Source organism: Melospiza melodia, chromosome 3 (assembly GCF_035770615.1).
Source record: "Melospiza melodia melodia isolate bMelMel2 chromosome 3, bMelMel2.pri, whole genome shotgun sequence".
Classification (NCBI taxonomy): Eukaryota; Metazoa; Chordata; class Aves; order Passeriformes; family Passerellidae; genus Melospiza; species Melospiza melodia.
Genome location: NC_086196.1, coordinates 122,052,479 through 122,070,206, shown reverse-complemented (window position 1 = coordinate 122,070,206; position 17,728 = coordinate 122,052,479). Strand labels below are relative to the sequence as shown.

Genomic DNA, 17,728 nt, shown 5'->3' with positions numbered 1-17,728 from the left:
AAGGTTTCTTGATCAGCTGAATAATTTCATTCCACTGTAGATAATCATATTTAGCATAAGAACTTAATATCTCATTGACTTCAGAGTCTGACAAATAACAGGCTACTCTAATAACTAGACCTGTTGTGTTTGTTCCATTTCTGGTAACTAACCAGAAGGACCATGTGAGTTAGAAAACAGCTCCTAAAATGTCAAAATAAATGTAGGGGTGGATGTTGAAAGAAATATCCAGAGTTCCTCTGAAACTATTTAAGTTCTTGTCCTCTTCTCCTGATGGTTGCCATCCACAGTTTGATTTAGGATATTTAGGACAGAAAAGTAACATTTTTGCATAATCTCTAAAGGCCAAAAATATTGATGTGAGTCTTGAATGAGCTGAAGACAATTTAAATCTCTGCCATTCTCTTAAGCACATCTTACTTTTAAATTTTTAACAAAGACTATCTTTGGAGACAGTCACAAACCCACTGAAGAAAAGGACACATCATCACACTTGTCTGGATTCTGCCATAATCTCCAAAGAGGAAAATTTAGTTTGGTTTTTTTGTGTGTGTTCCTTGTGAGGAATGTCAGACCCTAAGAAAATTTTTCTATAGGGTCAATCAATTTACTAGTGTGGTTCTGAGTGAGGAAAAGCACTGAAGCTTTCTGGGATGTTCATGCTGAACAACAAAACCAGGTTTTCATGAGTGCAGGCTGGTCCCTACAGGGAATTACAGAAGTAGAAACCTATTACGAAACTGGGGATGGGATGCACGTGTGTGAAGTTCTACACGTCACTACTAAAGGGAAAGCAGAGTGAGGACTTCCTATGTCTAGGAGGACCATAGTTCTCAATGGGAAATGATTGGAGTTCAAAACAGGTGATTTTCTCTTGGTTATTTTTATATTTCCAGTGTAGATGGATCTTGTGTTCAGAGTGTTTCTTTTGATTAGATGACCAGAGAACAAACAAATTGAGAGATGGGGAACAAAGAAAGAAAGACATGGGTCTCTAGTTTTTTCACACAGGGGAAAACATCTCCTCTCCACCCTGAATCATGGAATTGAACAACACTTTCTGATATCCCTCTGCCCCATGCTGCTCAAACCAGCAAGTGTGTAACTTCATCAGAAGTGCTGAAAGCTGCCTTTCACAACATAAAACTCCAAAATTCTTTGTTGACTTGAAATTTCTAAAAACTTCATCAAAATTCAGCAAAATTCTACTTAAGGAAAAAGAGAAGAAAAAATGTTGTCTTTTCAATATCTGTTATTATATATTACTGCTTTTAATTGTCTTGTTCTTATTACTGCTGATTTTTTTTCCAGAAAACTTAAAATACACAGAAAAAGGCTAAAATTGGAAAGCAGACAGTTAGTCTGACATCTTTAAAATCAGAGGAAGACTGGCCTTTGACTTCTTTAGGGCCAGGAGCTTACCAATAATTCCTGTAAATAAGGGTTCAGAATAATGCTGGAAATCCTAGGGTAAAAGCACAGGCATAACCATTTTGGTATTTCTGTGACTCTTTAAAACCAATGTTTTTTCAAATGCTCTTTAAAATTTTGATATCAATACCATTTACTTTCACTCCAAAAAATTCCTGAACAACTTCTACATTAAGAGTCAGCTAATCTATACCTGTTCTGTAAATGAAAGCAGAGACGTGCTGAAGTATATGAAATATTAGGTAAATCCCTCTTCTCCGTGTTAAAATAAAACAGCAGCTTTGCTTTCAGCAGTACATTTCATGAGTGGGTCGAGCTCTCCCTAAGTAATTAATAACTCTTAAGCTGTCTGAATAGTTTCCCTTGAGTTGCATCATATAATGTGTCATATGAAAACAACTTGAGGCCTAATGTAACATGAAACTATATAGTGCATCTTAAAGTGATTTGAGGAAGATGGATGGGAAGGAAATTATTTCTTATTCTGACAGAAAAGACAGCTGTTCTTAGCTTTTATTTGAAAAGAATTTGAAATACATTTTCTAGGATGGGTTTGGTAAATTGTTCTTGTTAGTTGATTCTTGTTCTCCTTTTGTACCAATCAAGTTAGGTAAAAAACTGAGAATCAAAAATATAGCAATTTGTTGTAGAAATATTAATAATAATGTGGAGACTTTTGTATTTGGTCCCCCTGAGCTTTACTTTTTTATTCATAACAGGTCTGAGTTTAAGCCCTGTGCAAACATTAAAAAGTTAACACTTCAGTGTCTCCATCAATGAAATATGAAATAAATCCTTACCCAATACAGGAAAGTTTTTTAAATCAACTCCTTGAGCTCTGGTCACCAAATTATTGTAACATTGTCATGTTACAAGTGACATATACCAGGTAATGGTATATGTCAGCTGGAAAAGATATGTCTTGCCATAAACTCAAAACATCTCTCACTTCACTCTCAGGAAATGCAAGTTGGCTCATCTTTCTCTTCTTGGAAGATATACAGCAAGCTGGAGGCTTCATTGATACTTGTAAATACGGAAGTTTGTCATATACTGTAGTGTATTCTCATTCGATATGGAACAATTGGAGTTCATAAGATTCAAAAATAGATGCTGCTTTTCCATTAGTGCTTTTTTTAAAAATAAAAACAAAAGGTAAATAAAAGATTGCCTTACTAAATTTGATATGGGTAACTCAATGCTGTATTACAAAGATAGAACTAAAACTGTTTATAGCACAGTGAATACACAGTTAATTCATTCATAATTACTTCTTTTAGTATGCTAGCACTAGGAATTCCAGCTGGTATCTGCACTTCAGAACTTTTGAGGAAACAAATTAATAAATAAAATATTTTGCCAAAAATCATTCTATACTTAACCTTTATAAACAGTGGAAGGTATGAACAAATGCAGTGGTAATGTTCACGCAGCATTCCTTTAACTGTTCTTCTGGTAACCTCATAATGTACAGTCATAGTATACAGCTGCTTTTAGGAAAAAATATGGCTACATTTGATGCAGTATAAAGGAGGAGAATGCAGCAAAAGCCTTTGCAATTCTGTGCATACATGTGCTTTGATAGAGTGGCACACAGTTGTTGCAAGAACATGTGTGTTTTTTACCATTCTGGCTGCATCTGCCTCGTGTTTCAACCTGTGAAACATTAAGAAAGACCTGAATGTATGGATTTGTAACATATCTATGTACAATCTAAAACCTTGTATTGTTGGGAATGTTTGTGCTGGCTATTGATGTTCTTCTCAACTTTACCAGCTGAGGCTTCTGTAATTTGCAGTACATCTCAGTCCAGCAGCCCAGGGTGGTGTAAATTCAAACCTCTGTATTCAGTTCATGTGCTTCAATTCCTGCTATTGTTTTCAGTAGTTTCCACCAAGGGTGTGCTTTGCTTTGAGAAAACAGTGCTCCATTCATCAACTTGAATTTTTTATTATATATTACTGATAATATGGACAGAGGGAGAGAATCAAACTACTGAAATTCCACCTAAAGTATAATTTAATCAGACTCTGGGCGCCTGAGTCTGAGAATAATTCAAATTGCCCACTCTCAAGCACCACCCAAGCCCTAGTGGCACCTAAAATGAATAATTTTGGATAACTGATTTCCCCTGGCGTCTGGGCATAAATTCCAGGCATGCTTAGAAGCACCATGGCTTAAGCAGACAGGCATGTAACTCCCACCCAAGTTCCATTGTGACTCAAAGATGTGTGCAGAGGTGCCAGAACATTGCCCATGTCCCTAGAGGAGCCTAAGCCATTGACTGTTCTTCAATCACACATAGTAAGCTTGGACAGCATTGAATTCAACACAAACCACAGCAGACATGAGTGTTTGAGTGCAGAAGAAGAAGAGGGAACCTTTTTAATATACTTAAAAGTTTGAGCAGTTATCTAGGAAGGATGTCTTGTTTGGTAAGGAAATTAAACAAAAATAGGAGAACTTAATTGTTGTCCCACTGAAAAGGATATTTGCTTTTCATGGAGACCTCAATTTTTTGCTCCCAAGTCTGATGATGTAATTTTGTTCAGATACTGTTGTCCAAAAAGGCATCTGGTTGAGAGATCAGATGTCAAGGATATCCTCATCTGCTTGTCTGTGTTAATTTCTAAGTTCTTTTGTCTTGTCTTTACAGATAAATTTGCACACTTAACAGTTGCTACCCATATTTCTGTAACATTATAACTCGCTTAAAACCTGTCATCTCTCTTACTGCTTTTGGTGTAGACACCATGATTTACTACCCTTAGTTCATGTTCTCTGTTTGTACTGTGTGTACATCTGTAGACTTTGAGGTGAGCTTGGTGTAGGTTTCCTTCACCCTTTTTGTCTCTCCTTTTCTTATTGTTTTTATACTGTCCCATGTGGAAAGGTTAAATACTCTGTGTTGGAGTACTTTTTGAGTTGTGGATATTGGGTTGTGGGATTTTTGGGTTGAGGAACAACTTGCTTTTGAATTTTTTTATTAATGTTTGATGCCATTCCTTTATTGTTTTCACCCTGTACAAAATACCTCATAAATTTTCTCAGGTTTTAAATGTTTGTAGACGTAAGCAGGTGAAACAATATACTAAACATTCAAACTTTGAATTTCAAATTCAGTATTCCATGAAATTTTGGTTTGGCTTTTCTCATGTTCGAACATGAGGTTTTATGTTCATTTTTCTGTTTGTTCTTTTATTTTTCTCATCAAATATCATTATATTTATTCTTTAAAACATGTACATACTTTGCCCAATTTTGAGGATTTTTAACTGATTTTACAGAGTAGAAGATGCCATGGTAATAATACTTAAATATCACAAAGTATCTTGTTAATCATCTGTACCTAAGTCACTTCAGTGCTCAATGCATGCTTTTATATTCTGCTACAGTCACTTGAAGCCAATTAGGGAGGAAGAGCGTCGGGGAAATTGTGTATGGTAGCAGACAGCCAGACAGCAAACAGGTTTTCTGCATATTTCATCCCATTATTTTGTTCCTTTTCATGCTCACCATCTAGCTAGAAGGGTTGACTGTGAAGTGTATTCTTTAAAGCATCTGTTAATGATTTTTTGGTCACCAAGGAGTCTTCATATAGGCACCAATGATAACTCTTCTCCAAATAAAGATACTGCTTCTGTTAAGTTAAATCTCTGGTATATGGTGGTTGTATATTAAATTTGTGCTGTTTGTTGGCCAGATAGCGGAACGAGTTTCCCAAAGAGTTTTGGAATATTTTCCATTCTAGATACTTCCAAAACTCAGCAGGACTGTACTTACAGTAACCTGATATAATTTTCAGATTGTCCCTCCTTTAAGCCCCGGGTTAAATCCATTGACCTCCAGAAGTACTTTCCTACCTAAGTTATGTTGTGAAGCTAACTGAATTTATCGTTGGTCCAAATCTGCTTAAAATCTTGCCTCTTTAGTTGACTTCACTGAAATTGTTCATGTCCTTAGGAATTAATTTGATGTTGTCTGCTTTTCTCACTTCTCTCAATACAGTTTTCTTTGTCAGCTCAAAGGTAAGGGAAGTTTAGAGTGAGCTCCTGCTGGTTTTTGTAACACTGGCCCATACCTTAGCTCTTCTTTTGTTTCCTGACTCGTTTGGTAAACAGTTAAGGAAGGTAAATTTATATCACGTGTACTCACACAACCAAACTTATTTGAGAAAATTCTGAAAGAAACGCCATTTTAGAAGACTTAATACTGTCATACATCTAGATGGCTGTGAAAGCGTTAGGAAGGCATGCAGTGAAAAGCAGTGGAGTGGAGGGTGGGTGTGGGAGTGCAGAAAATAGTGCCACCTTGCCCAAAGACTGCTTCTCCTTGTCTTCCAGACCTACGGTAACAAAAACGGTTCCCCTCTTTTCATTTGATGAAGAGTTCTGATCATTTCTTTTCCACAGCTGTCTGTCCTTTGTCCATAAATGTGAATTCCCCAGTGTCCCCAATATGGGACTTAGCTGGGAAAGTTAATTGATTTTGGAGAGCTAATCAGATGCTCCCATCCACATCAGATGCCAGATATCCTGTCTAGCTTACAGCTGTAAACCTGAGATACCATCTCCTTAGCCTGCCTGGGGTGCAGGAAATCATAGGGCTGATCCCATGTCCAGATAGTTTATTGTTCTGCAGTCACACACTCATGCCTGGTGAAGGTATTTTTTTTATAAATCATGAAACATGTTCTTTATGCTATATTTGAAATACAAACTATGAAATCTAGGTCTAAGTACCGCCAAGCCTATTCTCTTTTGCCTTGCCTCTTGACATTCCAACGTCTATAGCTGTATAACAGCATATGGGTCCACTAACAATGTGGGACAGCAGCCAGTTTGGTCCGAGGATAAAACAGGAATCAGCTGTGGGAAATAAGCCAAAGAAGTGTGATTCCCACATGAGAAACTTAAATAGGTGCTAGTCCTTAAAGAAGCTCTTTGGCAGGATTTACAGCAGGCTTCTCTGCACAGGAGGCATTTTTCCTGAGCTCCTAAGTACAACAATGTCTAGAAGGGTTGTGGGGCTATTGTTTCATCAGCTGCAGTGCTTTGCTCTTTCTTTGCCCCCACCTTTATTGTTTATTTTGTTTTGTTTTTAAGAAAAGCTTTATAGCACATTGCTCTATAATTGTAATCCTGTCAGTATTTTTTTAGAATTAAACCATTTGCTTCATGTGATTGTGGGAAATAAAATGGAGGAAATTTTTCTGCTGCGTAGGGGGGTCCACAGCTTTCCTGAACTCTGATCAGGAAATGCTTTTTGCACCATGGCTAGCTGATTGCAAAGAGCAATGTGAACGCTTTTGCTACTCCTGTGCTGTGTACAGATCTGTGGTTTTAATTTTCTTACCTCTGTCTTAAAAAAGAAATAATTTGAAATGCAGAAGCTTCAAATTAAATAAGTTGATTGTACCATCCTAATTTATTTAGCAGAGGATTAGTGTATATTTAATGCTTACCAAAGTCTGCAGAGTTGAGGTACAGAATTCATTTTTTGTGAAATGCAGACTTTTCAAAGAGTTCATGGAAGTGGTCTTGAGGTGCATTCTGTGATATAGGTCAGACTTTTTTGAGACATTGATGCATCTTAGGCGAGAAAGTAATAACAAAATCAAACAACACTAAATAATTTGTTCTAAAACACATTCCTTATTTGTTTTCAAGCTTGCTAAAAGTCCAACTGTTCTGATGCTCAAGATGTCCGAGTCATTGCCCATGGAGGTCACTGGATCAAATCCCTGCTCAAAGCAGGACCAACTTGAAAGTTAGAGCAGGTTATTATGAGCCCTGTCCAGCTCTGTTTTAAAAGTCTCCAAGGATGGGGATTATTCCACAAATCCTCTACAAAACTTATTTAAGTATCCCAAGCAATAAATTGGAAAAAGAAGTATTTTAAAATACTTTCATATGGAATATTCACTTTGCATCATTTCTTTTTAGACTCCTATTTATATTAATCAGAGATGCTAAAAAATTTAGAACGAAAATGAATTTAAAAACTTTCAGTCATTTATTCTTATAAAAAGACTCAATTGTACTTTTGAGAAGAAACACTTCTGAATGCTGAGGCCTGTGAATTTATATGAGTGGGAGCAAGTGTTTGGCTTCTTGTTTTTGCCAGGTATTATTTCTGTTCATTCCTTTTAAGCAGTGCTTGTTTGTATAAGAATAACAAGAGATCTTTTTCCTCCCTCCTGTTCCAGGCAAGTATTTCCAAATGGGCTTCCTGAAGAATACTCTCTGGTTGCTACGTTCCGTGTACGGCGAAATACCAAGAAAGAGCGTTGGTATATATGGCAAGTTTTAAATCAGTATGACACACCTGAGGTTAGAGTCATCTTTGATTTATTCCTTCAAAAAGTTTCTTTTTTCCCACACGTAATATGGCACACGTAATAATGGATGATTCATTAATGGATTTAGCTAAAGTTTATGTGAAATAGACAGACTGCTCTGAAATAATTGCTAATTTGTGGCAGGAATGACAGAAATTTAGCAAAATCTATTCAGTTTAGACTGCAAAATAAAATAAATGCGTGTTTTGATTTATAGCTGATATGTATTTACCAAGTTATGTCAAAGAATGCTTCATAACATAATTCTTGCCCAGTATATGTAGTTGAAATATTTTTGTTATATATGGTTTATATATGTGCTTCTTTATTATAACTTTTAAATAACCACTTATCTTATTTTGTCTTGCTTTCAGATCTCTGTCCTCCTGGATGGTACAAAAAAGGTGGTGGAGTATATGACCAAATCCTCTCAGGGAAATATACTGCACTACACTTTTAAGAGTCGAGAAATTTATCCATTGTTTGATCGGCAGTGGCATAAGCTTGGTATTAGCGTGCAGTCAGGGATCATTTCCCTCTATTTGGATTGTAATTTAATTGAGAGAAAGCAGACTGATGAAAAATTCACCATTGACTTGCAGGGAAGGACACTGATTGCTTCTCGTGCTGCGGATGATAAGCCTGTAGATGTGAGTAGTGTGAAAGGACAAACACTTAACTTGAAGTAATGTTTCAGCCACGCTTTTACTAACACAGTTGTATAGAATCACACAGATAAAATGTTCAAACCCAGTCATTATTTTTGAGTGTGTATTCTTAATTTGAAGTCCTTAAGTGTTTTTCTCTAAATATTATTCAATTATGTAGCATCTGCTAAGACAAAGCTGTTGCCAAAGTAACTGCATAGAACTCAGTCCTGGTTTAAGGAGTCTGTTTTTCTATATTTAATTTGGAGATAGAGCCACCGAATTACCACAGATATAGTGTTTCTGTGTTTAAAGGTAACTTGCAGTCCTAATTATTTTCTTTCATTTTTAGTAAGATTTATTTATAGGTTTGTATCAGTCGTCTGTTGCACTTTGTCTGTCTTTGATAAAGGGGAGACACAAAATTATTAAGGATTACCTCTGTATTGAGGTCTTCTGGAGTAATTCAGCTATTTAGAAATAGGGGCACATTGTTCATAGTTGTCTCTCCCTTATCCAAAAGAGAGGGATTAGGAAGTGGCCGGAGGTGTGTTTCCTGCAGCCTTTGGTGCAAGAATTACTCAAGGAAACCCCATGATATTCTGGGGTATTTTTTGTCCTGGGAATGCTCTCTTCTATTTCCTCATGCCGGGAGGAAAGTAATTTGAAAGCACAGCAAGTAATTTGAAATCTTCAGGAAATATCAGTTTAAGTACAGTGACATGCAGCTACCAGGTTTAAAGCATCTGCCTTGGGGTTTATAGTGACCATCAGAAAGCTTCAGCGATGTTATGTACTCTGTAGGGCTCCAGAGGAAAATAGCACATTTTAACTGCAAGCTAACATTGCAGGAGGAGTCATTCTTGTGGGGCACTAAGCTCTTTGGCCAGGACTCAGATCTCTTATTTCATGGAGCCAAGCTCATGCTTTGTTTTATTTTCTCAGACTTGAGTTCAACATTATTTGAAATGTGTGCTCTGTGACCTCATTTCCAAATAGCATGCAGCAGAAAAAGCAGGTTTTTTTCTGCTGGTTGCATGGTATGAGCTGGATAATTCTGAGTGGAAGTTTTGAATTGGGATTTCCACATTTGCAGGAAAACATTGTGGGCTTAAAGCTGATGAAGGCAGCAGAGCAGATCCTATATCAATGGTCACTTTTCTCAATACCAAGTGCAAGAGGGAGATTAAAGGATATAAAACTGATGCAAAAAGAGGAATATTATGACAAGAATATCTAGTTAGAATTTTACTTGTTTCTCGTCTTTCTAATACACCCAAAGTCTCTGAAACAAAAGCTGTACATAAAGAATTTGTGATTTTTGCTCTTCAGGTGATTTAGTGGCAATGTCCAGGAAAAGGTCTGTCCAAAGCAATGGATGCATGTGACAGAGAGTTTATCAAACCTTTATTTTAGTTTCCTGCAGAGGAAAATTAACTTTACTGAAAAGGTTATAGAGGATGTCTACAAGGCTAAAATTCTTGTGTAATATAGCAAACCAATACAGATGGATGCAACGTAAATGAAAATAAATGAAATCTAAAATGTGATTTACATCAAAGTAATAGACTGCATAATTTGTTCCTTAAATGAGGAGCTGTGTAATTGTTTTGGATTTGTCTTTCTCTAGCATTTCAGAAATATGCAGTGTTTCAAAGAGAAAGTTTACTACCTCAAGATAAGAAAAAGCATGCCATGACACATATTTTTTTACACCTCACATTAATCTCTTTTGTATTCCTTAATAGATTGAACTTCACCACATAGCAGTTTATTGTAATTCACAACTTGCAGTAGAAGATACATGTTGTGAAATATCTGCAGACTTGGTAAGTTATCTGTTAAAATTCAAATGTTAATACAAAAGAAATTGCATTATTGTTTCCTGCTAAAGAACTGTAAAAATTTTTCAACACAGGTGATAATTTAATTACCTCCTAAAAATGAATTCCATATCTGGAGTCATGGTACATAGTTTTTTGCTGCCTAAATAAATGGTACAATGGAACATCAACAAAAGGCACCTGCTAGTGCCTTTTAAATGCATTCCTTAACATTGATTAACTTCTAATTAGTAACTGAAGAAGCCTCACAGGGTAGGAAACAAGTCACTGTGATGGCTTGAGAATGGTTTCCAACAACAGAGGCCATTTCAGTAACAGTTGCATCTTGTGAAGCTTTACAGATAAAATAAGCAAAGCCCATGAAAGAGTCTGCATGACAGTGGAAGAGAAGGAAAATAGGGTGGTGTTGAATTTTCTTTACTTTAATATACTGAAATGGAGGAATGGGTCTTTAATAACTGGAAAGTTGTAGTGGTAGGTTGATGGTTGGACTTCATCCTTCAGGTCTCTTCCAACTTTGATGATTCTATGAAATACTTTCTTCTTTAGAATGCACATGCTGAAGTGTATATATTGTTTAACATGAGGGAAAACATTGATTTAGTTTAAAGGGTTCACTTTTCCCTCTTGTTTTGATAGACAAGAATCAGTGTAAACTGGAAGACAGTAGAACCATAACTTGAAGTTGTAGATGTAATTGTTTTGCTCAGTCTAGCCCATAAAATACAAACAAACAAAAAACCCAAACCAAAACAAAAAAAAAGCCAAAACAGAACACACCCCCGACCCCCCCCCCCCCAAAAAAAAAAAAAAAAAACACATAAAAACCCCAACCAGACTATAAATAGCCTCAGAAAGACATTGTGTTAAATTATTGGCCTGCTAGTCATAAGTAGTCCGTAAGATCAGGCTCCTCTGAGGCAGTGGACAGTGCCATCACCACCAAGGTATAGACAGCAAGAAAAACCCTGAGCATGTAGGAGGACTGATTGGTTACATCCACAAAGAGATAGGGGAAGGTGTACCTGGATGGGAGAGAGAAATCTGCCCAAGAACAGAAGAGTACAAGACTTCTTGGTGCTCAGAAGCATGAAAGAAGCATGGTCTAATTTCAGGGGGCAAATTTCAATTTTAAACAATGACTAATAGTTCAAATATATTTCTAAATATAGCCTTGATGGAAATGCAGACTTTCTCTTGAATGTATAAGCTTATGAAAAAGTGGAATTAATTACATTCCTGTATGTTCTCCTTAATGCTTGGAAATACAATTTATTGAGCAGTTATGACACAATAGCAAAAAAAGCAAGAACAAAACAAACCCTAATTATATATGAAGACAAAAAGCTCAACATTAGGCTTTATCAATAACACATAAATATTCACTCCTCTATGCAGCTAAAAGCACCATCATTTTCATTTGTACATCTTATAGTCTCATATGTATGTTTAAGATGTAAGAAAAGGTGGACTACTTGTTAATGACTTTCATATTAAAACTAGCATTACATTTTCTGACTTATTTTTTTCACAACTTCCTTACCCAATATAACAGCCACATTTTCAGTAATTTAAGGGAAGGAATTTATACTTGGATATAAATTTCTATGCTAAGCAGTAAATCCTGTGGGAATTTCTCTGACAGAAGGCTTGGAAAAAACTTCATTACATCTTAATGAGACCTACCGAAGTTTAGCAGGTTCTGTTGACTTGTCCTGAAGTATCTCTTCAGGTTGGCTCAGGAGTCACAGACAGGTAAATCTTGGCTTCAGGGCTTTTTTGTTTGTTTCCAAACTATCTATACAAGAAGTATTTTACTACAAGGAAATAAAAAAGTCTTCCTTTGCACTCTTATATTTTGCACTTAGGGGCAGGGCAGAGGACAGGATGAGACTGTGCAGTACTATCTTTTTTATTTCTCCTCATGGATATTTTCTGTTTCACTACTTCTGATTTTGGGAGACTTTATTCCTCTTTATTCTTCTGTCTTTTGGAAGAAAGAAATGGGACCGTCATATCAGTTTTAACTGGCATCAATTTTAGAACAGAAGGATCTAAATATCTAGAATTGGTTTTTTACAGATTTTTTCTCTCTTTGTAAGTTGTTTTCACTTTTCATGTATGGTTTGTACAGGAGTATTAAAACAGAAGATAGAACAGAAGGTTGGATAGTATTTACCTGTTAACCAAAGTGGACCAAAAACCAAAAAATCTTTTTTTTTTCAGTGCTCACATGAGGAGAGGTTACTGGCTACGACTTTATCACCAGTGACTGCTCATGCCAGCAAAATATACACACTTCCAGGGATGCAGCAAGAATCTACACAGAGATGCTACTGCTTTCCAAATAAAGTATAAAGTTTTCCTGTTGCTTTTTAATGCATCATGCTGTTTAATCCTGTTGGATATAAAAACAGTTGGGCTTGGTTTTCTTTGCAGTCATGAAAAAATCTTACTGATTTGTAGTATTGTAACGTATTTACATTGTATTTCCCAGTTAAGAACCAGTACATTTTGAATTTAGTTAAATCCAAAAAGTAAAGTAAAATTAGAGATGTCAGTAAGGTTTAATTGTTTGAATATACACCCAAAAAAGTACCATGGTAAAACTGAGAATTATATTTAGGCATTATATTTAGTGTAAATGTTTTCACTTGAGAATGAATTATATTCTACACAATGTTTGTTTTCTTTTAATACTTCTCCTGGGTGTTGCACTATATTTATTGAGTCATTTGCTTTGTTAGGCATTTGTGACAAAGACAGGAAACCTAACCAAATATATTTTGGATCTGCTTTGTTGACTTTTTTTATTTCTTTTAAAATCAGGGAGAAGCAGGATTACCAGGAGTAGCTGGTTTGCCAGGCCACAAAGGAGAGAAAGGTGAAAAGGTAAAATATCACTCGAATTCTCTTTTTCAAGCCTTGTCATTGCCTTATCTTTCTGAAGTAGGAATTACATGGATTCTGCTATTCCATGAAGGAATCTGCCTGAACACAGGGTGGATCCTTTATCAGTCAGTGTCTGGCTGTGTGTGTGAGCTCCCTGCTAGGCATTTTACAGCTGCCCCACTTTGGGGTCACCCCATCACTCTGTGGAGCACACTTTACCTGCCTGGGAAGCACATGCCTCCCCAGCCCTGTCACCATGCCCTGTACAGAAGGCATGTATATATTCTGACAAGAATTGTTCCATCTCCTGTGTGTACATCACTGCTGATGGACAGAATCCCATGTGGAGGAATCATCCTTGCAATCATCAGTAGGAGGATATGAAATATGACCTCCATATATTCTTTGACAATGCTCGTACCTGAAGCTGTTTATTGTGAAGAGAGAAGAATCTGACATTGGCAAGTCTCTAGGACAGGCCAGTTGGTCCTTTCCTTGGCCTTTTCTGAATTTTCCTGTAATGCTTACCATGATATTCTTATGCTATGTAGCTTGAAATTTCCTAATAGTATGGGTCAACATATCAAATATTTTCCTTTCACATTCCATTCCTTAAATTTTGTTGGAGGATGCTGAATTAAGACACAGCTGGGAATGTGTTTTCCATGTGCTACTAGAGGGGGCAAAATGAATAAACTATTGTAAATATGCCACAAAGACAGTGAGATAGGAAATGAGGTCAGGGAATGCAGTTTGTATGAGAGCAAGATGCCTAGACTGTCCTAATCCAGAGGTTAGATGGAGGTATCCTAACCCAACATCCTACCTTGCAGCACACCATTTAATATGTGATCTGAAATAGTTTGTGAAGACAGACAATGCTGTTCCTATAGCTGTAGTGTCTGGCTGAAAAGGGTCCAGTCCTGAGAAGGCTTATCTACACAGCTGGTTGAAATTAAGAACATTTCTTGACAGTATAATTCTCCCCACCATAACTCCTCCCCTCCAGTATATATTTCACTTTTTGACACAAGCTGTATTTTTAGGTGAAAAAAAAAGTTCAGTCACATTAGTTTCTATTGTCAGCTGAACCTAGAGGGACTGCTGTCAGTTTTCAGACCTAATCATGAAGTTTTGATCTGGAGTGTATTAAACAATTGTCAGTTCTTAGTTTTAGCTTATGCTGCCAGCACAGGGAGGTTCCTAGCATTTGTTTGGGGAACAGTTCTTCTGCTCCTGACCTGATTCATTTAGACCATTATTGTTACTAAGCTGGGAAAGCAGACTTCACAAGTCTGATTTTTTTAACATTTAATCTCCCAGTGAATTAGCAGTATTTACCATGCTAAGCATACTACCTCTAAACAAAACATGTAAGGTTCTGTTCTCCCACTTGTTTTTCAAAAAGAGCTTCATTGCATGGATTCTCTGTGCATGGAACTGTCTGAGAGTCAATGAACCCCATTGCACCCAGAAGTTTAACCTAAAGAAAGTATATTGACATTTATGAATGTCCTTTCACAAAATTGAATGAATCAGCAGGTTAAAGTCAGGGGTAGAACACCAAACAGGTAGAAAGCTACTTAATTTGAACTTTTCTTACAATTGACCAGTCCTTGTTACTTCCTGGCTTTACAGTGGGTGGGGTTTTTTTCTTTTTTGGGGGGATGGGGAAGGGGGTTGGATGGAGGGCACAGTATGACTGTATGACTGTGACCAGGATTGGCCCACTGACCTTTGGGAGCAAACAAATCTTGTGTTAAATAGTGCCTGCCATGATGGAGCTGAAAGCAACATTCTCTGAGATTTTAATACCATTTTTCTCACTGACTCTGCATTTACGCAAGTTTTCAGTAAGACTCATTCTCAATGACGGCCTTGTTACATCAATAATTAGACCTGAAGAGGCAGAAAGGCTTCAGAACATTCCAGTCATGTAGGATACATGACTTATTGTCAGATTATGTAAAGGAAACTAACAGACTCTGGCTGAGTGTCTTGTAATGTAATATACACAAAATATGCAGCTTCTTGATAACTTTGCTGGCCAGTTACAAAAAACAGGTCTTCTCTGAGTTCTGTGGTTCCTAAGCACATGTTCCCCCTTTGCTTGTGTTCAGCTTCTCATTTTATTGTTTCTTTTGTTTCTAAATCCTCTTACTATAGGCATCCAACTAACTGTATTTAAATGTCTGTGCCGTTGCAGCATCCAAGTGAAAATGTTAATTTTTTATGTCTTTTTTTGTTGCTATGGGATTGAAAAGGAAGTCTCTACTGACACAGATTGATATTAGGCTACATTCAAGCCCCTCAAATTGCCCTTCTCTTCAGTCTAAAATCACTGTTCCCTAAGGTCAGACTATTCAGGAACATCTAAGCTATCAGTAGTGTAAAGTATGTAATTTATAAGCCATTTTAGGCATTTTGAATGTAATTATTAGCCTGTATCCACTCCATTCCTGTACTCTTGGCTCATCTTAGTACCTCTGAACAGGTCTGAGCCAAAATTCAAAGTATGTTGCAGGCCCAAAGGACTGGAGTGCCATATTTTCACTGGAACAAGCATTCATGCAAATATTGATATATCCCTGGCAAGCTGTGCATCTGAATGCACAGGAGCATCACTGATCAAAATTATGCCATTTCTGTGAATGACCTTTCTGTTTGTATACCTGGCCTCCCATTATGACTTCATGAGGACAATTCTTCACTCAAAACTTTTATCTCCTATATTTTGGGCATGGAATAGTTGATTTGCTCTGCAGGATATTTTTACTGGGAGATCAGCTTCTGCAGCAAGGGACCAACTGGTTTTTAATTTCTCAGTAATTAAGACTGGAAAAATTGCCTGTAACAACTTTTTTTGCTGCTTACTAAGTGGACAGTTTGGACTGTCCCTAAATAATATGCTGTATATTCTCATGGCAGCTTGATTCTTAGCACAGTGTATCTCACAAGTTGCAAGTGGACACAAATCAGGTGGAAGTCCTCTGTGATTTTAACACAATTTGATATCTGCTATGGAGTTGGGTTTTTTTCTTCTGCTGATCTGAGTGAGATATTTAATGTGGTTTTTATTTGGTTGCAATTTGTACTACTTTAGCCTCGTATTTAGCTACTCAGTATCTTACAAACATATTTGTTGTTAGCAAATGTCTTTTAATAATGTTGTAAAGGTTCTGTTTTGTCCTCAGTATGTAGAAATTCTTCAGAAAGACAGAATATGTGTGACCATAATTGGAATGATTGCATATATATTGAATATATTAACTGATTTTCTCTCTCAAGGAGGCTAAAAAAAAGTTTTCTACTTTTATTTCTTTTAAGCAGACTAAGTGCCCATGGAATATTTTAAATTGAAATCTAAACAGAATTAAATATTTTGAGATAATGTCAAGCCAATGTTTTCTGTGTTAATACGTCATTAGTTAATGCTGTAAGTGAAGTAGGGACCAAAAAGCCAGAGGCAGATTGCTTTCAAATATTAAAATGCCTGTTGATGTACAGCATGGAGAAATTTTTTGCTATTCAACTTCATTACTTTAAATTTTACTTAAGGAAAAAGACATTTAAAAGGCTATTTTGGGATTGGTAGAGATAGGTATATGCAATGTATTATTGCACTAGGAAAATATTTGTAATAGAATGACATGAAAAAAGGATCTCCTGGAGAACAAATGAAATGTCTGACCTGTTCTTTCTCTCCATTTTCCTTGCTAGTCTTTCTTTCCTCTACTCTGACTTTCCTCTTAAAATCCAGTCAACTTGATTCCACCTAAAGCATATCTATTGTACTATGCAGCCTTGAGAATGGCTCCTTTCTGGCCCGGTCTTTTTTGCTGAGGTTATTGATAGGGACCTAGAAGCTGGAATTCAAGAAAAAGAAGAAAATTGAGCAAAATATGGCTGGCTTTCAGTTATGACAAAGTCAGGAATTGCCAGTACACTTAGAATAAAATCTTGCAATAAGCAGAATGAAACACCATGCTTACCAACCTAAGAATTTATGGATTGTCCCACTTATGTTTTACCATCTAATTGTCCAAGTTATCAAACTAAAAAGGGAAAATATCATTAGCAAGGCAACCATTTTTTCTTATTAAAAGTTCTGAAATGTGACTTACTGTCTTTATTACTATGTTTGCCGTTCCAGTACTCATCTCAGCCCTGAGTTTAAGTCTTTCTGAGGAGTGGAGATGGTGGCAGCAAGTCCTTGTGGCAGTGTTCACAGGGGTCTCAGGTTGAGGGAAGAGATGAGGATCTGACTCCATGTTTCAGAAGGCTTGATTTATTATTTTATATTTTACATTAAAACTATACTAAAAGAATAGAAGAAAGGATTTCATCAGAAGGCTAGCTAAGCTAAGAATAGAATAAGAAAGAATGGTAACAAAGGTTTATGGCTTGGCTCTCTGTCCGAGCCAGCTGGGCTGTGATTGGCCATTAATTTTTTAATTGTAAACATCCAAGATGGGCCAATCACAGATGCACCTGTTGCATTCCACAGCAGCAGATAATCAATGTTTACATTTTGTTCCTGGGGCCTCTTGGCTTCTCAGGAGGAAAAATCCTAA

The 17,728-nt window shown here is 36.6% G+C and overlaps 1 protein-coding gene across 3 annotated transcripts in view; it reads left to right on the top strand.

Annotated features, from left to right (window-relative positions):
• The window catches only part of COL19A1 (collagen type XIX alpha 1 chain), a 181,860-nt gene that overhangs the window by 23,595 nt on the left and 140,537 nt on the right, over positions 1-17,728 (top strand). For all 3 annotated transcript variants that reach the window (XR_010027253.1, XM_063152974.1, XM_063152975.1), the window contains exons 5-9: positions 7,640-7,763; positions 8,146-8,421; positions 10,167-10,247; positions 12,489-12,614; positions 13,092-13,154. Coding sequence is in view for 2 of the 3 variants with exons in the window: in XM_063152974.1 (XP_063009044.1) it covers positions 7,640-7,763; positions 8,146-8,421; positions 10,167-10,247; positions 12,489-12,614; positions 13,092-13,154 (670 nt within the window). In the remaining variant the exon portion in view is untranslated. The remainder of the gene's footprint in view (positions 1-7,639; positions 7,764-8,145; positions 8,422-10,166; positions 10,248-12,488; positions 12,615-13,091; positions 13,155-17,728) is intronic.